This window comes from Larimichthys crocea, chromosome VII (assembly GCF_000972845.2).
Source record: "Larimichthys crocea isolate SSNF chromosome VII, L_crocea_2.0, whole genome shotgun sequence".
Classification (NCBI taxonomy): Eukaryota; Metazoa; Chordata; class Actinopteri; family Sciaenidae; genus Larimichthys; species Larimichthys crocea.
The window spans coordinates 25,553,734-25,579,437 of NC_040017.1; the positions used below are offsets into that span (position 1 = coordinate 25,553,734).

Genomic DNA, 25,704 nt, shown 5'->3' on the forward strand with positions numbered 1-25,704 from the left:
CGGGTCTGTCTTCCATGACCTCAGACTGATTCGGTGAAAATGCAGCACATCAAATCATTTCTGCTGATTTTTTTTCTGCAGCATCCAATTAAACCGCAGAGAGACTGAGTCGCTTTTTCTAAGGATGAAGAGGTGTTGACAAAAAGTGACCAAACTCTTCCAAGTGGGTGGTCCCCCCCCCTCAGGGCTGCCGGGACACTGCAGTCCATCTCTTTAATGTGTCTGAGTGCGTTACAATGATGTGAAAATGACCACTTTCACCCGAACAATGGACATCTCTTGACTGGCAGCATGTGTGCACAGAATATGTCATTCATAAATCAGAAATATAGTATAGTATTGCACAGACAGATTGTGGTGTGAATGATATATTTATGTAAGGAGGCTTAAAGTGAAACATTAAAAACTGTAATAAATATAAACAACAACTGTTGCACATACACAATTTTATTTATCTTAAAGTTTTTCTCAAAGTTTCTCATTTTAATAAATAATAATAATTGAACAAACTAAACTTGCATCTGTTTAGAAACATGAGCATGTGTGTGACTGGCAGAGAGAAGCTCTTTAATCTGTTCATCGGGGCTTTACAGTGTCTGCGGGTATTTAATAGGGCTTCATAATCATTCATTCAGTGCATGTATGGGAAAAAGAGTTGAAACAGAGCCTCTGTATCCAAAGAGAGTGGATCTTGACAAAATGATTTCTCAATGGAAGAGGGGCCTCATTAGCATAACAATTGTGGGAACTGCGTGGATCTACTTTTCATGAGCACTGTAAAAAAAAAGAAAAGAGACAGAAATAGGACCATTATACATGCCGATGAGAGAAAGTGTGGTTTGGAATTATTGTTAAAATCGTCGAGTTGTAAACATTTATTTTGCGTCATCATCCAACACCACAATATATAAATATTTTAGGCATAGGCTACATAATATTACAAGAGTAAGAACTTTAAATAACTCATAAAAACATAAAATAATTCAATTGTTTTGTCAGATTTCTGTGTTTAGTCGATTTTTCCACCTGTGTATTTTGGGAGGTCTAAACCCGAGGTAAACAAGTTATGAAACTTACATTTTTATTGTGTGTTTTCCATTTACTTAACACTCTGGCACATTTTTTCACATTTTGGGATGCAAACGAGCCATAATTCAATGTTTTCCCAAATGGGCTCCAGCTGGAAAAATCAAGGATCAGCAGGGGTTCCTTTAGTAGTATTCAAGCGGTCGCCAGCAAAAAATAAGAAATAGTTTGATTCAACAATTGTTGCTCAGATGATCTCATTCATTTGCATGACGTTCAGTTTCCTATCTGTTATTAAATAAACAATAACAAAAGTCAAATGTCCTATGAAGACTTTCACAATCCTGCCAAATGGAGCTTTGAGGTTTTTAACATTAAAATGTTTGATGCATTTTAACCAATTTGGATAATTTCAGTGCAGATATATTAATTAAGAGTTCATGTTTTGATGTAAACTTTGCCATAAATAAGTGTGGAGGCCCCTGAACCCTCTCGGGGCCCCTGGGCTACACAGACTGTACCTTTAAACACTGTCCCAATTAAGGCCAAGCTCCGCCTCTGAGCAGACATCCCATGAGTCATAAAGTTTGATGTCCTGCCCAAAGTTTAGTCCCGACTGGAGCAAAACTTTTTTTTTTTTTCTAGAAAGTGCGCTACGGAGATTTGTTCTGCGGACTCTGAAGCTTTCTTGTCAGAATATTCGCTTAGAGCTTCAGCTTGGCCGCAGAGCAGAGAAGGTGGGACTCTCCAGCGAAGCGTTTGTTGTGTTTTTTTTTTTTCGTCTTTTGTGGCTGCGAGTTTTTTTTTTTTTTTTTTTTTTTGGAAAAGTTGGGGCCGGGGACAACAACATAGATTCCAGTGTGGAGTAGATATGCGCTTTGTTACATTCACAAGTATGCCAGCAAGAACCAGCAGGAAAACGCTGTGTTTCACTGCAGACTTCGACAGCTAACACACTTTGGAATAAAGTGAAGTCTCTTTAGAATGACTCGGGAGAAGTTTTTCTGAGTGCCACAGATATTTCCTGCTTTCCTGCTGTGTGGAGAGAGAAAAAAAAAGTTTGGGATTGTCTCAAACTTCTTTTTTTTTTTTTTTGTGAGTTTCTCTCCTTTAACGCGAAACTTTCGGACTCAAAAAGTTCGCACTGACTTGTTTTGGGACAATGGATCCGAGCCAGCATAACCCTCCTGCCGGACACCAAATCGTCCATGTACGGGGCGACTCCGAGACCGACCTGGAGGCGCTTTTCAACGCCGTGATGAACCCGAAGAACACTATCGTCCCCCCATCCGTACCCATGAGGATGAGGAAGCTGCCAGACTCCTTCTTCAAACCTCCTGAACCAAAGTCCCATTCCAGACAAGTAAGCCCGCCCTGTCTCTCCTCTGCCCCTTCCCAGAAATCACGAGAAAAGCAGGCCCATCCTGTGGGGGTTCAGGCCTAACGCTCCACTGTGTGACTGCTGGAGTTACTTTATCATACTTTGGACTTGTTAAAAACCTTTAGGATCACTGATCACTGTGCCATGAGAGGCTGTTTGTAGTCAGATCTTTAAATGTAGGATATAATATATTATTTTATTATTTGCACTAACTGAACGTTAATCCACCCTGAGCTCTTTCAACAAATCTGATTCAAATTTCCCAACAAGTTACAAAAACACTGATTTAAAAAAGAAATCTCACACAAAAAGACCCGTGAGGCCTGTGCGTAAAAGTTCCAGAGTAACCAAAAGTTTCCTGAAATCTTTAGTTTGTTTTCAGTGGTTTTGCTTTATTCTGCCTAAAAACAAATCAATCTAAACAACTTAAGGAAATATTATTACACATAAAGTGAGTTGTCAGATTTGCTGGAGCTCCACAGGACGAGTTAACTTGCACTTTGGTGTAGTTGTTTTGGTTGTTTTCATGGCTGTGTGTGTGTTTATATGTGAGCAGCGTTCGCTGTAGAAATAAACAAAGACAGTCTCCAAAAATAGTTTTGTCAACTTGTTTGTGTAATGGTGATTTTAGAAAATTAAAGATAAAAAAAAAAAAAAATACGATTGTTGAATCCGTCCTGTTCCCCCCTCCCCCTCTCCTCCTCCTCCTCCTCCCCCTGCCGTCCCCCCCCACAACTGTTGCTTGTGGTCTCTGTGGAGTTGTGCGCATGCGTTCAGGAGCAGAATCTGCGCTCTCCTCTGGCTCTCCACCATCCTTAAAACCAAACACTCAAAACGTGTGTGCACATGCACAAGAAAATAACTTGTTAACATACACGTGGAGGGATTATTATCTGTAATCTATATTATGAGCAGTGACTGAAATGTTAAATCAGGGTAATGAAGTCCATTTATGCTGTTTGTGTGTTCACTAGTTATTATTTTATGCCTGTATACTAGATTTGTTGTGACATTTGTAAAATGTCCCAGCAGATCGAACAATCATTTATTATTATGACATAAAACTAGTGAGACTAACAAACAAACTCAGGTTTTAGAGAAGCTTCTCTTCACAACAATATAAGATGGTAATTAAGAGGCCCCTAAATGAAATCTCATTATTTCAAATGATTTTATTGTTTTATCTTTTTATTATTCACACCCCTTCTCCTCAAACCCAAACAGGCCAGCACTGATGCTGGGAGTGGCGGAGCACTCACACCCCACCACGTCCGTGCGCACTCGTCCCCAGCCTCCCTGCAGTTGGGAGCTGTTTCTGGTGGCTCTCTGTCTGGCATGCCCCCAGCAGGTGCCTCCCCTCAACATCTCCGTCAATCTTCTTATGAGATTCCAGATGACATGCCCCTGCCCCCGGGCTGGGAGATGGCCAAGACTGCCTCAGGGCAGCGATACTTCCTCAAGTAAGTATGCTGGCAAAAAGTGTTTTTGTTTGTTTTTGTTTGTTTGTTTTTGCCTTATCGAGACAAAAAAAACAAAATTAGTCACTCTCATTCGGTATATACATAAAAAATAATAATCGTGTCTTCTTAAAGTTCCACAGAGATGTAACTGAACCCTTCAGTGTGCAGCTTATGACGCATTACAATGCCAGGCTGAAAATTTTACAATATTTAGAAAAAGAAGGGAAAATTTGTAGCTGAGACGTCCGAGACAAGTCCAAGTTACCAGAGAAGTGGTCTCGAGATTGGACTCTCATACTACAGCTCTGTTCTGTGTACATTATGCTGCCAATAATGTGCAAATCTGATACAGTGCACAGTGGTTGCCATTGTGCTCAAAAAACAGACAATTGCAATAGTTAAATTGTAGGTTATTAAATTTGGTGGCCCCTGCAAACAAGAGAAGTCTTTTGAGGGACTGCTGCTGTATGTAGTGTTCCTTTTCTTGGTCTCAGGTTTCAGTAGAAACAATGGATCATTGTAGCTGTCCCAGACAGCAAAGGACAGACAGCTTTGCAAAACTCATCTGCTAACCAGCAGATCTCTTCCACATTAATGAACCAAAGTCAGCTTTTTAAATCGTAGGCAGCAGGTATACCAGAGCTATGTCAGGTCGCTCACCGAGTTTATCGGTAACTTTTGGATTGTGGGGGTTTTTCCTTTTTATTCTTGCGTGTTTATTAATCTGCTCTCATTCTGCGCAGCTCTGTGAAAACATGTTTTGAATTATTCATAAAAGTGACGTCCTTGTCAACAATTTATGTTAAGATAATCTGCCCATTGTGAAATGTTCTAGTTATGAAACGCTCGGCGGCTCGTGTTGATTTGACAGTCGCCAAGCTTTCTCCTATCAAATGCAAAATGTTCTAGTAAATATTACTCCTGACACGGGGTCTGAACAAACATGATAGCCTCAAATTTACTTGGGATCAAAAAAAAAAAAAAGAGCTTTCAGTACCAGATGTTTTAAGGTCTCACATCTGGAGAACATCTGGTCCGTTTTGAGGAGACTCTTCTAAAATCGTACAAAAGGACTGGAGGGGGGGGTAGGAGAGAGAAAACTCTGCACTCATACACTCCCAGGATGGCTGCAGTTGTTTAGAAAGTCACTGAGCTGAATTGGGTTTTCCAAACCAGACTTTAATCTTCTCCAACTTCCAGTTTCAACATTTGTTACGTATGAAGTTTTGTTGCTGCTTGCAGGAATCAATTATTAAAACTGGAACTATAATTTTGTCTCCTTGTTGTATAACGATTGCATGATTATCGATAGATAAATTACTATCTGTGATTTATTGATTGGAAAACTTTGTGGGACACAGAATCTACAATTCCAGCAGTGAGATGAGACTTGATACAAAACCACAAACTATTACCCGAAACTTAAAATTGTGATTTGAAAAAGAAAACTCATCTTATCCTCTATGTTCACGATTTAACTCTAGAAAACATTGTCTTCAATATAAATGGTTAAATATTCACAAAGTTTTAAGATTACAGTGAGTCTCTGCTCATGTGTCTTACGCCTCGCTTACTATCAAAACCAATGTAAACTTAGGACCTTGAAAAACATTTCAGTGGCGCTGTAAAGATCTGGCGTGTCGTACAACCAGAGCGAGTGTTTGTGTTCGAGGAAGGGAAACTCGCGGAGACGTCTTCCACACAGCGCACATCAAAGTGCAGATATTTGATCTGGAATACAGGCGGCCTCAGCAGAGCTGCTGGAAAAGACACTCCCCTATTTATAAACGGGTTGTCTGACCGAGACGTGTTGCAGAAGGAGTGAAGCCGAGTGAGAGACACTGTGTGTGGGTGGACGGGTGGGGGTGGGGAGCCCGTCAGCAGCTAGCAGAGCCGAGCAGAGAGTAGGGGCTCACATTTCACTCAGGTGACCGCTGTTGTCCTTAGAGATATATCAACCCAGGGTGAAAGTTTAAAAAAAAAAGATTTAGTTCCTCTTTCCTCCTCTGTGCTTCACTAGTTCACTGGGAGTTACAGTTGGGAATGATCGGCCTCTGTGAATCACAGCAGCCCCTTGGATGCCGATGTCCCCACTCCCTTTTTAAAAGCCAGGCTCCGTTTTTGGTATGAATGGAGCCGTGGCGCTGTGATGGTGCCTCTTTTGTGTCAATGGAGTTAAATGGCAGCCATGTGGAGATGACTAGAAGAGAGGCCGAGAGAAACTCCGGCCCTCCCTTTGTCCTTGCAGTGAAACAGTGATCTTTATTCAGACCACAGGCCTGTTGAGACTCATGTGAGCCGTCCCAAAATAGACAAATGGTCGACATGAAGTTTTAAAGACGGCGGTGAGAGCGTGCAGTGGCTTTCTCAAGAGTTTTACCATGTTCATCGCGTCTGAAATATTCAGCTCTCGTCGGGTGAGGAGTTCTAGTTGGCAATAAAGTGCTTGACCTCGTGCAAGTGTAACAGCGTTGACAGCTTCAGTGCGGCCTCTTCTGCCTGGCGCTTCGTGCTGATTCAATTAGTATATTGTGCTTAAACGTAAATCCACACGTATGAGCAATCTCCTGCTAGAATCTCCACTTGAAAAAACTTAATCTGAGAGAGGACTGGGAGAACGTCAACACAGTCTGTTGACCTTTCCTCCTCTTTTCTTCCAGCAGTTTGCTGTGGCCTTTGATTTATGACAGCAGGGGCGAGGAGGTTGGGTCACCTTGCTTGGTGTTGGGCCGGGGGCAGGGCCGGTCTCCAGGGCTGGGTCATAAACTAATGAGGGTTTCTAATTTAGACACACCGGTAAACTAGGAGGGGTAATCACTGTTTCCGGGCGCTTATTAAATGCAGCTTTGAATGAGCTTTTAGTCCGTGGGAAGTCAGCCCTAAGCAGAGGGAAGCTTTGGGGGGGGGGCAGCTATTGTCTGCCCTCAGGGGCAGGTAGAGCTATGTGTTGATGGACACTTGTCTTTTCTCAATTGGATTTTAAACAGTTTTAATGAGCGCGGTTTCCCACAACCAGAATGTCTCTTTCCATATTTAACTCCATAATCATAAATGATTATTCACTGTGACCAGATAAGTTAATTTTTACCCTTTGTACTCTATTATCGGACATTACTAACTTTGTTGTTTTTACACTATAAAGCTACACACTCCTGGTTAACCAGGAACACTGAACAGACTCCTAACAGTCCAGCTCCAGCGTGCACTGTCTGAGGTTTCCTGAACATCTGTTGCACTAAACACAATTCAGAGAGACCCCCCTATTAGAGCAGGAAAGATCAAAGTGTTTACTTGGACCTTCTGCTCTCATTGTGTGCCGTCTATCTGTGTACTGCTGATTTTGGACTATGAGATTATGTCGGGATTTCCAGCAGACGATTACACGTCCTTTAGTAATATTTAGCTCATGCAAAACAGAAACGATTTAAAAACTTTCCCAATGAGTGACAGGAAAAACTAGCAGTGAATCATCAACGTCCATGCGGTTATCAGTATCGCTGTGAAGTAAAATAGTAGTAGTGATATTTTCATGTGTAAACATACGCTCGGTGTGTATTTGAATAATACAATAAACAATCCACTCTCACAAATGCTGAGATTGTTTGCCTAATGAGCGTCACTGCCGTGTAAAATGAAGCTGTCAGTCACCTGGCCTGCTTCGTAACTCCACACCACATTTGTTGTAAACATTTAGTATCACAGCAGTGTCGACTGCCTGTCCGTTATCTAACGTGGATTTCAGTTTTATAGCGTCACATACTCAGAATCTTATGTAAACAATATATTCTGTGTAATACCTCCAATGTTTTCAGTATCAACTGTTCTGTTATCTAATTTGCTTTAACTCTGCTAAAAGGTTCAAGTGATAAATTGGATGTCAAACTGAAACTGGAACCCGAGGCCGCTCGGTCAGTCAGTCACAAATGGTGCTGGGAAGACGGGGCTGGGGCTGCGTGAAGTCCTCATTTGGAGCAACTTTGTGTTTGACAAACTTTTGGTTTATTGACCACACACAGACAAGGCCCTTCCTGTTCAACTGGGGCCTGTCAGCTCAGTACACAAATGGGACTGTGAGAAAGTCAGGCTAGTGTTTACCAAAGTCTTGATGTAACACCTCTGTTCCAGACATCAATGCCTCCACTGTCACTGAGGCCATCTCCACAGAGATGTAGTATCTGAGACGTGGACCCTCTCAGGTGGGGTTTAGAGTTCCCGAATTGACTCCAACTATAGCGCCTTACGGCAATCCAATAGCACTTAAATAATGAAATAAAGGAACGCCTGTTTTTCAGTAAATGTATATATTTATTCATTGATAATTCAAATAAAATTCAGTGGTTACGTAGTGCAGTCAACACAATTAGCTTTGTTTGTTGTTTACATGTAAAAACCTGACTGGTTAATCTCGCTTGGCACTTTCTAAATCAATTAGTCTTTTTTCAATTAGCAGTAAAACTGAACCTCCTAAGCTACACTCAGTCCTGGTACTTTGTGAATTAGTTGCTTCGTTAGGACCTATGATGATACGAACCCTGCTTCAAAGGGAAACTTAAAGCCACAATAGGGTCACAGGGGTTGCCCCAATAATCTCTCTTGATGATGTCCTGCTGATAGAGAGGCAGCCAGGCATCCCCAGTCAACCAGAGTGGAGGTGGTCATCCTCATCTTAGAGGTCTGATTACATCTGGCCTCCCTCAGTGCTTCAACCACCTTCCCAGCATATACTCCCTGGGTGGAGCCACTGTGGCCTGAGGATCCCATTTTTAACATTTGACAACTCAGCTGTGGGGCGTGTTTCATTATTGCAGCACTCCCCATAGCTTCACTCCCCTGTTTTACACCAGAGAGAAACGCAGCTTTTTTGACATCTGGCTCTCAGAGACAATTTCAGTGGAACAAACAGTCAATCTGGCCTCAAATCTAGCTTTGATCTGCTGTTTTGGCAGGTAGCGGAGCTTATTCGGAGACATTTAAACCACAGAGCGGACTATTTTCGGTCAGAACGTTCTCCTCAAAGCCAGATGTAAACGCCACAGTTTTTCATGGGTGTAAACAGGCGATCTGTGTGTTAGGAAGTTTGTCATACTGCTGTAATCAGATGAGGCATAAACAACAAGTGCAGCATTCAGGCTTCTTCACGTGGATCTCTTTAAGGACGTTGTTGTTCTTCAAATCTGAATCCGCAGTCCTTCTAGCTCGAATGATCTTTTTAGTATAGCAAAGTCAAGTTTAGCCTTTATGTGAAAGGTTCCCCTCCTTCCTCCTCAGCGAGACACATTATAAATAACGCTGGCACAATAAACGCCACCTTGATAATTGGGCCATCAGTCAAGGAGATGTCAAGTGCCTGGGTGGATCAAGAGTCCTACTCTGTGCTCTGCTGTAGCCACAGTCAACCATGATGACAGCTTGAGCAAAAATTAGCCAGTAAAGCTCCACACTGAAGGCAAGCGCCTTGATAATGGGTCATGTTTAAACCACACTGCACTCCTTTGCTGCAGTACCTGACAGTTTCCCCTGAAGGAGCTAATGATGGGTTATGTTTTGTTTTTTGGTGATTCACAACAGATCAAGATTGAAACTATGTCCACAATTGTTTTTCGCCGCCTGTGCCAGTCATCCACTATAGGTTTCTTAGTTTTTATTCGAAGGTGCCATCCCATTCATGCCTTGTTTGTGAACAACACATTGAAGATTGTGGAAACCGCTTGACAGAAATGGTATAGAGCTGCTGTTTTATCGCTCAAGGTTTGACGGGTGGCTGTTAAAGTTTGTGGTTTGCTCCTTTTTTATGAAGTCATTGGCCGGTTTTAAATTCAGCAGATTCTAATGCTGTGAAGTTTTAACGGCAGCAGGAATGTTACCACTCCTACAATCCACTCAGCTGTCCGAAGTCACGCTCTTCAGACTCAAAAGATATATTTACTCCATGTGTCATCTTTGGGTTTTGGCATGTCAGTTTGGACAACAACTCTCTCTTGATGTAATTGCATTTGTGTGGACGAGGCCTGATCCACAAGCAGTTTGCTCGGCTGTGTCCACTGCCCTGCCCTTAAGGGATGCAGGGTTGGGGGAGGGTGCGGTGGCTGTCCTGCTGAGCTTGCCGTGGTGTCAGAAACATGTAAAGACAACACCGAGCAGTTGTGACCGTGGAGGTTGCGGATCATCAGCAATTCCTAACAGCAACTGGTGGCCTCCAGCCGTCCCAACAGTTGCCATGACATTGTTTTGTTTTATGTTTCGCCTACAGGAAGCGGTGTATAGCCCTGACCATATAGGGTTCGGGGCAGGTTAAGTGAATGGATTATCTTTTAGTTTTAAAACCCGGTGATGAATTACTGGCTCTTGGTAACTCATTTACCAGTTCTCTGAGTTCACACATTGAATACAGTGCAGTGCTGACTTGGAAGCTCTCACACTGTGGGTTTTATCACAGGCTTATCGATTTATAATCGCCTCCGTTTTGAACCCGAGCTTTGTTTACATCTGTTTTGATTGATTTTGAGCTACAGCCTCCTGAGCTAGGGTCTGATAGAATATTCAATATTTGTACTTTCATCTGTGCTAAGAGAAGCACGAGTTAAGGGGAGTGCAGAAGAATTCATAATCAGAGATCTCGGAGGCTTTGTGGTTGTATATTTCCATCAGTGTTTTCCAGTTGTAGCCTTTCAGCTCGGCATTGGTGTACCAGGATGTGCAGGCCTCTCATTTACGATAAGCCCTCCCTTCCCTTATCCCAGAGCTCCTCTCCCAGTCTCCTCCCCTGTTCTCCCCTCCCCTCTATAATAAATGTCATAGTTTCCAGAGTGGGAAGAAGACTGCGAAGGGGGTAGGGCGGGCGCTCGGCGTGTAACAGGACCACAGCAACTCATGCAGCCAATGGAATTCAGAGGGACTGCTTCCGTAGATGTTTTTTTTTCCTCTTTCACTCTTCTTTTTCTTTTTTTTCCTTTTCTGTAGTTGTCTCACCCCGCTCCCTGTGACCCCTCTTTCTCAAGGGGCCCCTCCAATCTGAGCAGTTCCAGCTATTTTGCTTGGTTTGTGGTGTTTGTGTGTGTGTGTGTGTGTGTGTGTGAGGGCTGGGGGGGAGGGTTCGGTAGGGGGATTTGGCAGCTCCTTTGATCAGTAAAGCATAAACAAGAGGGGGCTTCAAAATGGGTTGCATTGTGTGGGGGGGAGGAGTGCTGAGTCAGGCCCTCTCGCTCTCTGGCCTGGGATAGAGCGCAGACAGGCAGGCTGGGATTACCGCAGAGGCCAAGAGAAACTCTCTGAATCACTCACTTCACCCAGCTGTTCCAAAATCTGGGCTAATGGCAGTTTGGGATCAAATTAACAGCGAGTTGTAAAGAATCTGAGTGGGTGGAAGAACAGATCCATAACATGAATATCGCAGGGTGCAATAGATAGGTTGCCGAGGGTTGTATTTAATTGAATTACCAACAAACTCTTTTGTTTTTGTCATGGGTATTGAAATAATTCAGCCACTGCTGCAATATATAAGAGTCGAGGCGTTGCATAAACAAACTACTGGAGTTTGGTGCCTATTTGTTTGAGGTGAGGGGGGTCTCTTTTTAAATGGGATGTTTCAAAAAAAAAAAAAAAAAAAAAAAAAAAGAACAAGTGAATAGTGGGGTTTTAGGTCGTAGCTCAGTCTGTGCCTTTGTCAAGCAGGTGAAAGCTTTGTAAATGTGGCGCCAGATTTGTTAAAGCCCCTGACACTCCACAGTGTCCAAGCCACTTCCAGGAAAAAGGACCCCCTGCGTTGAGCCCTGGGACTGACCCTCCCTCAATAGAGAGGGTCCTGCTCGGGAGAGGAGGGCTTCCTGTATTAGCTTTCCATCTTAATCAAGCAACAAGTACCAACAAAGCACTAATTATCAATGCCTTCACAGAATGCAACACAATGCCCCCTCCCCCGGCCCCACTCCTGTCCCGGCAAAGACGAGCCATAAAATAGATGGAGCAACATTGTCTGACGTTACAATAGTTGTTTTAAAACCAATGATGGCCTCTTCTTTAATTATTATTTTTAAAAAAAACATTTGTAAGAAGTGTCCAGCTTACCTACGACAGATAACAGATGTTTGACTTGATTTGTTTTTAGTTGTCTACTCTTAGGGCTTCGGTTTTAATTCAGAACAAGGTGCAGTTTTATTCTGATGAACAAATTATCCTGCAAAAGATCCCAGTCCAGTCCAGATGAGAATGAAATCCTTGTGAGCCTTTATTAAATTGTGGTTCATGCCAGGTCAAAACAGACACAGCTGAATTTGGCTTCCTGTAACAGTCATCGTTTACAGAAAGCAGGAGTTAAGATTCAGAGTGTTCATCAAAGAGCTTGTTGGAACTGCTCTGACTCATCAGTTCCTGTATGTGACTTGCTGTTTTGTGTTGATATTGCCCCTGGTTTGAACTTGCTGCTGATTACTGTTGGAAGCAACACTGATGGTAATTCTTCTGACTTACGTTTTTTGGCTATCTTGTCTCCTTACAGCCACATCGATCAGACCACCACTTGGCAGGATCCTCGCAAGGCCCTGCTCCAGATGAACCAGGCCGCCCCGGCCAGTTCTGTGCCAGTCCAGCAACAGAACCTGATGAACCCAGCTAGTGGTGTGTATATATTTGAATTTGTCAGATTTTAGTTTGACTATAGAAGCGGCACATGACGTGCATTACAGATAATGTTCATCACATTCTGGGTTTTTCAGCATTACAAGTTATTTCTGGACATTCTCTTACTTCCATGCAACATACAGTAGAAGCCAGGAGCAGTCTAGTCTAGTTCTTACATGTCACTGAGACTGTGTACCTCAGTTCTGTCCATACAGCTGGAATTTGCCCTAGGTGAGGTAAGACTGAGGTAGAACGTGACAGGTCCTGTCTGACATGTTTGGGAGCTCCGTGACTCACAGATTACAGAGTTGCACAGGTGAAGACTCTGTATTCTCGAATCGTCACTGCTCTGGATAACCTACGAGCACGTAAAAAAGCACAATAAATAACTGTTTTCAATGACGGGGGGACAAAAGTTTTATCACATTCTCAAGATTAAAAAATAATGTGCACATCAGGTGATGATAGTGAAGCTGTGCTATATGTCGTGCAATCATGTCAATAAAGAAAAAAATGTGAGCACTGCGTGAACCACCAGCATCTCTCCAACATTACCTTTGCACATCACCCCTCAGGTCCTCTCCCTGATGGCTGGGAACAAGCTATTACATCAGAGGGTGAAATTTACTACATCAACCACAAGAACAAGACCACATCCTGGCTTGACCCACGACTTGACCCACGCTTTGGTGAGTTAGCTGTAGAAAGTTTGGTATAGATCTCGATGAAAGTAACACATCGTCCAAGTCATTCAGTTAAGAAGCTACTTTAAAGTTATATTTAAACCAGGAAACTACCTCTGCCGTGAAGACTTTCTGAAACATTTGGTTTTTTGTGATCGCAGATTTACTTTCTCCAGTAGAAACCTCCCTGGCTAATCCGTAAAACATGTAACTCTTATTGTAATAGTTCCGTTTTGTATGATTCATTGTTCTCTTCACCCCACAACATTGTTTTGGAGTGACTAGTCTTTCCATTGGCTGTTGAAAACAGATTTCACCAAACCCCCGCCATCAAATCCGCACCTAACCTTTTGTCGGCCATTTTAGTGTTGGAGCAACAGCTGAGTTGGTCATTAATCCCCCCCCCCCCCAGGCCGAGCTAAAGTTTGACAGTTGGCTTTCAGTGTGTGGTGGCCAGGGTTGGTGAGTTAATGACAGGACCAGGTATATGTGTTTGAGATTTCTCTGTGGCCATGGGAATGAGCTAATCCTTTCAGACTTCCAGAGATGAAGGTTCCTGCTTATGTCACTCTGACTCATTTACGCTTCAGGTGCCATCCCTTCGTTACAGCAGCGTTCCCCCCTCACAAGGAAGCTCGCCCCGGTTCACAAAGGCCAACATGTGCGAATCAGCACGCGGGCTGTTATCCTGTTAAACGTTAGTGTTGCTATTTATCGTGCCCGGGCCACTTAAAGGACAGTTTGTCTGTAAGCAATCGCGTGTCCCCCGCTCTGGAGGCAGGCAGGAGAGTTCAAAACAGAGTTGTAAGGGGAGCGAGGCAGCTGGGGAGAGATGGCGGCTGTGATCGGCAAACTTCTTTGAAGATTTATAAGTCTTGAACACACAAGGCTGCTGGGCCCCTGGGAGCGAGGGAGAGGGAGAGAGAGTCCACGTTAACTCGTGATGTGCCATCAAACGTCATTTTGTTCCACATCAGATCAAATCTTTTCTGTAATTATTAATTCTGAAAGTTCATTTATACCTTTTAATGTTGCTCAGTCTGCTGCTTTTTGTTTCTTTTTGATCCTTTTAAAATGTTTTAAACGCTTTTAAAGTAGTTGATATTTCATAAGCGAGGCTTGAAGGGAGAAGCTGAGTTTATTGTTTTGTAGTTTATTATTTGTGCACAGAAATGGGCTTCAGAAAACTTCTGCACTGCTGCTATGTAGGTCTCCAATCATAAGCCAGCTGCTTTGATAATGGAGGCTAATTTGAGCTTTGAGAAGAAAAGCAGCAGAGTGCCTTTAACTGAGGGTTGTTGCCGGCTGGCTTTCCCCTGCGTGAGGCCCAGTGCAGGCACAGCCCCATTCTGCTCCAGCTCCAGACAGACTTGAATCTCTGCCAGGCCTCTTTATTCTGTGGTCCAACTCTTAATCTGTTCCAGACCTTTTCAGTCAAAGAACTCCAATGTGAGAGGGGAGGTGGGGGGCAGGGAGAGGCTAGGCGAAAGGGGAGGAAAGAAAAACGAAGGAACAGAGGGAAAATGCCGACGGGATAAGCATGCATCCTCTTTTTAAGATCCAAGGAGGTGGTGAACAACGAATGAGCCATGAGTGCAACCGTGGCTGAGTTCAAAAGGGGGGCTGGCCTGCGTGGATATGTTTTCTGTACGTGCTGCTCTGGATGAACAGCAAGGGGGAAACATGGTAGGATAGCTGGGTGCACAGACAGGCTGCTTTCCTGTGGGAGTTTGAATGTTTTTGTTTTTCTCTTTTTTTAAGTTTTATGAGTGATGTCATCGCTGTGTGATAATCATAGTGTGATGAGACAGGGTCACTTCATAGTTGGATGTTCTGTGGACAGTGCAGCTGCTGGGCCACTCCATTAGGGAAAAATTGAGAAATTACTTTTGGCAAAACTCAATAGCAACTTGTTGTTTTAAAAAAAAAAACGTCGTCATGTTTATTTTGGATAACCCGCTCAGCTTGCTTTAACAGACTTATTGGAGCTACTGGATTAAAAAAAAACAAAAAACATCACATTTCATATTTTCATTTTAGTTTCATCAATACGTTTTTAAATAGTAAACTGATTGACTTTAATTAACTGGTAAATATATAAATGTTATAAAGTTAAATCATTCCCATACAGGCTGCCCTGCACTGTTGATATTTCCTGACTGACTCAATGTTTTCCATCTACTTGTTATTCAGTCAGGTCAACACACGGCTGGCCTCACTCAGACTTTACTGTTGTACAAGATGATAAAACCGTTTCTATCACATCCAGACTGTTTCTCCACTCCGCTTATCTCGATGCTAGAAACGCAACACCTTCCCCGGGACGCCATTCTTTTTTTCTTTTTAAAACTTGTTAAATTGACAGCAGACAAATATTTACAAAGCCTTCAAAGGTGCTGTACCCTGGTCACATAGAGAACTTCCCACAGCTGGCAACACACCCTCAGCTCGAGCTCTACCTGCTCCAGGTGATCTTGTGGTGTAACACGCCTTCCAGCGTGATGGTCTGATAAGAGGCTGTGTTGCTGGCTCGTTGTGTTGCAGGGGTGCGTGAAAAAGACAAAAGGCAGACAGCATTAACTTGTCTCTTATCTGCCTGGCTGGCTATCACCACCAGTATGTGCTGCTGACTTCAACCACCTCTGCAAAGACACACACACACACACACACACACACACACACACACACACACACACACACACACACCGTCTTCTGGCCTCCTTTTTTTTTATGCTATCACACTGGCCCTGAACTGAACCTGTCCTTCGCTCCTATCTCACCCACAGATGTAACTCCCCTGCTTCGATATGCTCATTGTTTGTGCGTAGTTCCTGCAGTAACATTGGTTACTGTTAGATGTTTGGTCTGTGAGGGGAGTCCTTGACGGCTGTAAGACTGCACTCACATCTTTTAAAAGAATATCAACTTGGGTGTTAGTCACGTAGTTTGGTTTCTGTAAGCTGTGATAACATGGCTTACAGCTGGGAACATGGCAGGACCGATACAATGAATTCAGTCCGGGCACAAAAAGACGGAGCTGGCACACGATCAGAGAGTTGTAAACGTTTTACTGTGGAAAAGTTGGATAGGTCAAAGTTGAATCTGGCACTCTGTAAACTTTGGAAGTTTACAATTACACTTGTAATTTTCCTTTTTGTTTTCTTTTCCAAATAGATTTGGCTGTCAGGTTGTCGGTCCCCAACCTGTCTGACTTGTTGAAACATAGACGAGTACAATGTGATTATCCTTTTGGAAAAAAAATGGTCAAAAATAAAGACCAAAGTTATTCGAAACCAGAATATTTCCTTAATTGTGCAACCTGTGTGTCGGTAAATCTTTCCCCATTTGCCTCCCCTCAGTTTTTAATACGTGCTCTTCCTCAAAGCTCGGGGCTTTAACAAATCTGCAGCTGCCGACATGGCCCTATGTGTAGCACCTCTGCCTCGAGAACAGCTGATGGTGCCCTGATGGTGGAGTGATTCAGCCACAAAAGACTTCAGTATCTGCCAAAGATAAGAAGCAGAGAGAACCAACACTCTCCCATTGCTTCGGTTGATGTGTGCAAGAGACAGAGAGAGAGAGAGAGAGAGGAGGCGGCTCCATGGCTCTGTTTGTGTGCATGTGCTGGGCTGGGGTGGGGTTGTTGGGGGAGGCAGCGTGCACAGAGAAGGGTGGGAGGGAGGGAAAGGGTAGACGGGAGGCAGGGCGGGGCCTCCTGAGCTTCCCAGGGAGAGCCCTGAGCCACGGTTCATTCAGCTCCTGAGATAGTGTAAACAGACAGTGATTGAATGGTGATGAGAAAGGTGCCGGGGCGGGCAGGACCAGAGGCAGCCCTGCATGAAAATTGTCCCCCCGTCAGGGCTTTGTTTTGGTTGCTGCTTCAAGCGCATAAGCAAACAGCACTCCTCATTGGTTGCGTTACTGTTACACCCCTTGTGGTCAAGCACATTTGCTTCCCTTTCTCTGCTACAGTGATAAAACGTGTGACCTACTTTGCATACATAGATTGCTGCTTTTATACTCATGTTTATTAGATCCACCCTGCCTGGAGTTAAGAATAACAAAGATTTCACTGGGGGACAGCTGTTGTTTTCAATACACGTGTTCTGATATTGTTAACATGGAACAGACTTGTTAACGGATGATGTAATTACATTCGCTGGGCGAAACTAAACTTAACAGAACCCGATGTGAGGCTATTTGAAATCACTTTTTCTGATCGGCACTCGTTGAGTCGGCTGAAGTGAACCCATCAGGGCCAGAGGAAGCAGGCAGTCAGTCATGAGGGATAATCTGTGATTTGTTTAGAAGGAAACAAAAACGCACAATGAAAGGATAAGTCATAACTGATGCAATGTACAAACGCACAACTAACAAAGCCTGTCTTTAGTCAGTGTGTGGGAGGGGATCAGGTCTTACAGGAATAGTGGTTGTTTCAGATACTGGGTGGAAAACCTGGGTCGAGACTTCCCTTGTCCTACACAACCTGCTGCACTGGCTCCGCTCTTTTTTTACAAGTGCGGCCCGTAGAAAAGAAAGAAAGCGCTCAAGTTGTCGGTCTTGTTATGCAGCCGGAAATTCAGCCAAGCGTTAAAAGGTGTAGTTGCAAAGACTGTATTTATAATCTGCTGGAGATCATATACGGATTATGCATTGTTTTTTTTTTTACATTATTAGAAAAGCTGTACATATTTACAAGTATACAATCACCTGATAATTGTTTTTATTTCTTTAGTTTCACAACCACTGTAGCTTCTCCTTTTATACTAGGGAGGAGAGAGTGAAGTGACAAGGTTGCAATCAGCATCTACACAGCTGGAATTTAAAGTTTAAAATGTTGTGCTGCATTATACTGACAGTGGTGACTGATCTGAACTCTTTTTTTTTTGTCTCTTTTGCAGCTCTGAACCAGCAGAGGATTACCCAGAGTGCTCCAGTTAAACAGGGAGGTCCGCTGCCTCCCAGCATCCACAGCGCAGTTGTGGGAGGCAACAATCAGATGAGACTGCAGCAGATCGAGAAGGAAAGGCTGAGACTGAAGCAACAGGAGCTGCTTCGACAGAGACCACAGGTCAGGAATTACAAGTGTCCTCCATGGAGGAACCGATGACCTGTATCAAGAAGGCCGCAAAGTCGGTGTGTCCATCAGTGTAGACATATCGACCTTTAACTGTGCTCACTATTTGATGTACACGTGAATAGGCGTGAAGTATTAGTCATCATTCCTATGTATACTGGTGAATCTTAAGCCCCTTTGATCCGTCTTTATTGTCTCACCACCCTGCACTGAAGTCCCATGAGTCATGTGCGGCGATTTTATCACTTCCTAACGGTGATGTGTCACCGAGCCGCCCACACAGGGTGGTTCTGCAGAGTCCAGTAGTTTACTCAAGGCTGTGTCATAACACCAGAAACAGAGCTTTATGATTATGAATGAGGGTGCTGGTGACTTTGTTTACCGTGGGTTGTTTTTAAAGTTCACAGTGTAGGAAGTGACCTGAGTGTGTGTGTGTGTGTGCATGCAGCCGGCTGCAGAGAAGACATTTTGGACTGTCCTTAAAAGTCCTCGGAGCATTTGCACCGTGCGCCTCGGTAACCTGGTTATCGTCAGCTGTCTGAACCGTCGTGTGAGGGAGGACTCTCGTTTCCATAATGGGAGAAAGGACGAAGACGAACCTGGTTACCACAGACTTCTGTTGTTTTCTAGCTTTGTAAAGTCTAAAGAGTTTATTTCAGTACATGCACTTTCTGTTTCCCGTCTCCTGAGCTGTGTGCGTGTATACGTAGTAACAGATAAAGAATTAGTTATTGAATGAAAACATTAGATGGGTTTGCAGACCAGACTGTATACATTTGAAGAGCGACTACAAGTACAACATGTTTGAAATACAGACGGCATAAAAGATGACTGTCCTCTAAAGGGATTAATAAAGTGTATCTTCTTCTTACTTTGTTTGCAAATATAGTAGTATGATTATAGTAGGAAATTGTGCAACCGTGCTTGTGTAGTGAGTTCAGCCTTAGGGCAGTACTTGCCACACCCGAACGTATTGCACATGGCAAGAAGTAATGAGGAAGAACGGGTGGCGATGTATATGACTTGCTGGGTGACAGTCAAGAGTGCCGGCGCTGCTCATTCATGTGCAAAAAGAGAGCAAATAAAAGCGTAAAGGTTGTTTATAGTGCACTGCCTTCATAATCTAAACCAGACCGCGTGTGTGTGTGTGTGTGCATGAGATTCTGGGATAAAAATCATTGTTTGAGGAGGAAAACTTCGTCAGGTTCTGCTGAAATAAAAACAACTTTCTGCCTCAGGGAACATTGTGTCCATTTCTCCTCAACCGCAGCCATTAAAAGCTTCGAGCAGCTACTTAGGGGTGTCCAGCAGCGTGTTTTAAATCCTTACCAAAAAAAAAAAAAGAAGCACATCCCTATTGGCTGCCTCGCTGAAACGGTGACACCGGTCAAGTCATGAAGGGGAAGGAGGTGAAAAAAAAAGAACATGACTTCATATCCTCGCCCTTATCTGATGCAGCATGTGTAGAAAACAATTGTCTCCAACTGTGGTCGCCCCCTTCGTGTAATCCGACACCGTGTATGGGGAGAAATGGGAGCGCACCATGTTGGCAGTGTGTGCTTAATTTAACATTTTATGCAGTGACAGCAGAGCAGCAGCATAAAGGCGCTTCTGACATGTTTTCGTGAAGCCGGAGCTGTGTATAATTAGCTGCTGAGGTTTAGGGGTGGGGTTGATTGTGTTACTCATATTGTTTTTTTTGTTGTTGTCGGTCCACAGGAGCTTGCTCTGAGGAATCAGCTGCCTACAAGCATGGATCAAGATGGCAGCACGAACCCTGTGTCCTCCCCTATGGCCCAAGATGCCCGGACCATGACTGCCAACAGCTCCGACCCATTCCTCAACAGGTTGGTTTCATAAAAATAAAAAAAAAGCCAGGTGTGTCCTGTGGGGAGAAAATGGAGGAAATGTTCCTCTGATGCACTGATTGACGTCACTTGGCGAAAAGAGCTCCCGTTCTGGTTCAGCTTGTCAGACTTAATGTATCCTGTTTGAGTGGATCTGTGTGCTCGGGCTGTTTGAGTTCGAGCTCTGGTGAGAGCTGCCCCGAGAGTTACACAAGTAGTAAAAAACAGTAGGGGCAGTCTGTGGGCTTAACCTTCTTCACATGGTAATGAGTCATTCAGACCAGCAGCAGCAGCAGGCCTGTTGCTGGAGTTAACTGCACAATGATGACCTCTGGTGTCCGACTGCAGCAATATAAGATGATCAGAACCGGAACGTTCGGGTAAAACCTGTGAAAACGTATAGAAAACCACACGTTATTCAAAAGACAGAGTGATGGAGTCAGACTGGATGGAAAAACAGCTGCGAGTAGGAAGTAGGAGCTTCCTCTCTGGGACGTAATTCCTCGGCGTTCCAGCTCTCCTGCGAGCCGACGAAATGAGGAAAGAGCTGAATAGCAAGCAGGCCATGAGAACATGTGGTCCAGTCAGTAGACAGGCCAACCTAATCTCCCCTCCTCCCCCTGTTGCCTGCACTCCCCTGCTCTTACAATGGCCTCATTCATCCTGCCTCTGCCATACTCTGCCTACATATTTTTCCTCTGCTAATTAGTATAGGCTTGTCAAATGTCTTCTCTCTGCCTCTTTGTCTCTCTGTTGCCCCGTTCGTCGCTGCTCTTTTTTTTTTTCTCCTGTATTCTGCAATAGAGGCCGGGGAAGAAGAAAAAAAAGTGAAATTTGCTCTTGTCTGTGTCGCTGTGGATTAGTTGCCATAGTCATTCAAATAGACAGAAGTGGTGAGACGTGGATGTATGCAGAAAGCCCCCCCACCCCCCCGAGGGAATTAAGGCCACACTGTTACTTTTCAGCCTGTGTGCTTTTAATAACCGAGCGCGTTTGCTTTGTTGGATCCGTTAATTAGATTCACGTAGTTCAGTTTAAAGTAGAGTTAAGTGAAGGTCAGCCTACAGTTTCCGCTCAGACAAAAAAAAGCTTTTTTATGTCCTCCGCTTTGATTAAAAAATCATGTTTATGACCCAGATTTCTGTATTTTCAGCGGGACCTATCACTCCAGGGATGAGAGCACAGACAGCGGCTTGAGTATGAGCAGCTACAGCGTCCCTCGCACGCCAGACGACTTCCTCAACAGCGTGGATGAGATGGACACAGGTGAGACAGCGTGGGCTGTAACGTCTCTCTGCTCAGTTAAGACGCTGACGAACTGTCTGTGTTTAATGCTAATACGTTCTGACGCAACATCGCGTTCCTGTGGGGTAAAAGGAAAAATCATCTCCAGCCGGAGCGTGTTTACATTTTAATTAACTGAATTCAGCCGTCTTGGCTTATTTATACATTTCTTTCTACGGTGTGAAATCTAATGCTCATGACTACAGTGAGGAATGTGGCGAAGAGCTGTAATGATGAGCCGGCTGACATAATCGAGTCAAAGTTTTTCATGCTGAAGTCGGTTTCCAGCCTCCTAAATCTGTTTTATATTACATAAATATATTTTGAGCTTTTGACCTTTTTATAGACCAAATTATGAATCTATTATCGGCCATTCTCTAGTTTACTTAGTCAAACCGTTTGTTTTCCTGTTCATTAGGGGACCCTCTTCAACCCTCCATGGCAACACAGCCCAGCCGTTTCCCCGACTACCTGGACGCTATCCCGGGGACGGACGTGGACCTGGGCACCCTCGAGAGCGAGAGCATGGCGGTGGAGGGCGAGGAGCTGATGCCCAGTCTGCAGGAGGCCCTGAGCTCCGACATCCTCAACGACATGGAGTCTGTGCTGGCAGCTACCAGGATCGACAAGGAGAGCTTCCTCACATGGTTATAGAAGATATCCGAGCAGGGCGCTCCTTCCTTCTCTGCCTACACTCTGAACTGCTGCCTGCTCTGATCTGTGAAGGATTCATAGATGCTTCTTACAAGACATTTCAGCGAGCGTCTCTGGACTTCTGTCTCTGTCTCCGGCGTGTAAGGCCAACCTCCTTTTTTGAGGCAGTATTGTTCTGTTCTTTTCACTGGTGTGTTATCTCCTTTTTATTTTGTCTGTGTCTTCAAGGCTGGCCCATGAACAGACAATTACGCAAGGGTCCCCAAATCTTTCACAGGTCTGTCAGTGAATCTAGGGCATCTTTACCTAGAGCAGGGGTCGCTCCTTCCCCTGGTCTCCCCCCACGGTCGGGCGGGGCGGGTGCATGTACTCTCTTTGCAAGGACTGCCATCATCAGTTATCGCCTGGAGTTCTCTGGTGCCTCTTTTTTTTTTTTTTTTTCTTGCAATATATTGTGAAGCAGCACTACTTAACTGTATCTGGGACGATTGCATCTAGCTTAAGTAGCTTTATATTTGGCCTTGTATGTTTTTTATTCTTTCTTTTGTTGTTTGTTTTTTTTCAACGAGCCTGAGAAACCAAAAATGATGTATTTGAAGCATAAAGAACAATACTGATTTGGAGTAAAGGTAATGTGAGGCCCAGTTTGGACATGTTGGCTTTGCTTAGGGGGGTTGGGGGTTGGAGCCTGGGGACCGACTACATTGCTGCTTGGCTGTGCCAGCAAGTCTAAGTTAAACCTTTGATAGATCAAGTGCCTTCAGTTGTATTTTTTTCAGACGCGAGCAAAACGAACAATTACTAAGTTTCTGCGATGCAGCAATAAGGCTGCATCATATACATCTACCACACTTTCCTCTATCCACTGTTCAATAATCAAAAGTGTATTTGTTTTATAAACACATTATAAAGGGGATTTAGGGATTTCTGGTTGGGTTTTTTTTTTAAAACCCGAGCTTCTTTGTATCTCAGTCTTATCCGAGCATAATTCATAAATTCATTCTTTGTTTTATCTTTTTACTATTCTTTTATTTTTTAGGTTACTACATATGTATGATAGCTTAGATCAAAAAAAGGCATTTTTTTTTGCTTGTTTTTAAACTTCTTTCATAGATGAATTAATCCATTTTTAACAGGGTCGACCGTTATCGCAGCACGTCACTTCAAAACGATGAAGTCCGCCGAGACACAGATTGATTCAGTCTTGGCTTTTTTTTTTTTTTTAAACCATTTAGCTGATTCTCTTCTTGTCTCTGATTTACTATATACATATTAGTGTTATTGTTTATTTGTTGATCACATGCAGCTTTTTACTATCTTTCCTGAACATTAACCAAAAAAAAAGAAAAAGGCAGATCTCTTGGCTAAACAGAAACTATAGCTCTTTTGATCAATTTTTAAAAAAAAACCTTGTGACGACGTACAAGAGTTACAAAGTTTGAAAGTGTCTTCCTTGAGGAGGGAGCCGAAACCCCTCGGCTCGATGCTGTGCCGTGTGTTTTTGAAAGAAAGAAGGGGTTTGGAGACTACAGCCGGGACAAGTTGAAGCAGGTTTAAGAGTCACGTCGAGGGGTAAGCGTAGAAGGCCAGGGTTTGACTGACTGACGTCGGTGAGTTAACACGGATTGTTTGAAATATGTTTTTTTGTTTTTATTTTGTGAAATAATCAAGAAACAATCAGTTATTATCTCAGTCAGGAATTGTTGTGGCGGATTCCAAAGATGTTTTTTTTTTTTGTTTTTTTTGTAATGGCGCCAACACACTTTTTTTTTTTTTTTTTGCTTCCATTTTCACAGAGTCCAGAAACGGTATGATTTGTTTTAAATCAGCCTCTGTAATGAACACACTGTATAAGCTAATGAGAAAATGATGTAGGTTTTTTTTTTTTTTTTTTAAGTGTTAACGGACACTCTGAATAGGTCTAGCTGAGAGATTCTTTCGTTTTTTTTTTAGACGAGATGGTTGTTTTTGAGTGACTAACCCTGAGATTGAAGATGAGGCTTCAGAACAGAGAAAGTTTTTTTTTTTTCTAGATACGCTCACATGTTTACATTCTCTCTGAGTAAGAAACTGCTACAGCCACAGTGGAAACACAGACAATTCTTTCATAATTAAGTTTTTTTTTTTATGTTTACAGCATGACTACATCTTTGCATTACTGCAGTACCCTTTGAATAATCAGCCTGCCCTCCTCGGTCGAGGACTTGCAGGATGTCACACTGATTCTGTTGCCAAGCAATACTTAATTGGTAGCATTAACTTCATGGAACAATTTTTTTTTTTTTTTTTTAGATCAGAGAACATGAACAATCTTTTATTCTGTGTGAGAAACCTCTTTTAGTTTTGATTTTATTGATCATTAAATCATGTGTTGATGATGGATTTAAGATGGATAAACAGTGTTGGTGAGAACAATGCAACTAAATGAGTGGTACACGACAGTGCTTGTATTGCACGGCAACAGAGTTTTCATTTTGATGCAATGACACATTTTTTTTGTCACACAAACCTGATTTTATGCTTACTTAGTGTGTAACTGTCGGAGCATATTTTAGCTGTTGACTGTCATTGTAGCAGTAGAACTAATCACACAAGTTAAAGGATTTTGTATTTAGAGTTTTTCTAAATGCACATGAAATGAATTTATATTCAGTAATGATCTGTTCTTTTTTTTTTTTTTTTGATAGATATGTGCATGTGTTTTAGAACAATAAATTCTGTTACATTATATCTTGCTTCATATGATACTTTGAAATTGGCCTGAAATAAAGTATATACTTTGTGGTAACATTTGCCTTGTGTGGTCATGTTTTTTTATTTATTTTTTAATGATTTCTAAATATGCAGAAGTTTATCTGTGCCATACTCTATCAGAAGGAGAAGCTGTGTAGCTTTAACGTTTGTCTGTCACTTGAACACAGATAGAAATGAATAAAGCTAAAAACAAGAATAAAATGGAACCAAAGGTGAAAATAAAATATAAAAAAGCGACACTGACAAACAGAATACAACTATATACAAGTGATTCAGCAGAATAAATCTGTAACTTCTTCATTAAATAATGCAAATACACATTTTATATGTTGTAAATAAATAGATTAAAAGTCCAAGCAGGTGCAGAAATGCATTCTAAGTCAAATTAACAATAATATTAGTTTATCTGTGATACAGATACAAATATCATGACCAGAAGGAAAAGACGTTTTATTTTGAAAATTTTCCACCGGAAGTGATTCTTAGGTATTGTAGTTTACCTTCATGGCCACTGGGGGCAGTATTACACCTCTGATATAAACGTCTTAAGCACACGTTAGAGTGTGTGTGTGTGTGTGTGTGTGTGTGTGTGTGTGTGTGTGTGTGTGTGTGTGTGTGTGTGTGTGTGTGACGCTCCTACGTGTCTCCTACCAGGTGTTACGTGTGTCACCTTTTCACCTGCACCGGTAACAGACGCGTGGTCGACAAACGCTGCCCTCTCGTGGTGATTAAGAGGAACTGCAGCACCGTTTTAGTCACCAATACTTCCGGTAAACACTTTCAAACTAAAGCCTTAACTAACGTTAACATTTACAAAATAAAATAAAATATACATATAAGTGTCCTTGTTCCATTCTGTGCTTTTATATTTTTATTTTATTGTATTTTTATAGTATTCAAATATACCGGACTGTTATGACGA

At 42.9% G+C, this 25,704-nt stretch overlaps 1 protein-coding gene across 1 annotated transcript; it reads left to right on the forward strand.

The window, feature by feature from the left end:
* The first annotated feature begins 1,581 nt into the window (after nt 1-1,581).
* yap1 (Yes1 associated transcriptional regulator) lies at nt 1,582-24,816 on the forward strand. Its single transcript, XM_010739717.3, has 8 exons — nt 1,582-2,389; nt 3,632-3,867; nt 12,362-12,480; nt 13,059-13,172; nt 18,068-18,237; nt 19,963-20,090; nt 21,244-21,356; nt 21,793-24,816. The coding sequence occupies exons 1-8, from the start codon at nt 2,189-2,191 to the stop codon at nt 22,026-22,028; spliced, it is 1,317 nt and encodes a 438-aa protein (XP_010738019.1). The 5' UTR covers nt 1,582-2,188; the 3' UTR covers nt 22,029-24,816.
* The last annotated feature ends 888 nt before the right edge of the window (nt 24,817-25,704 follow it).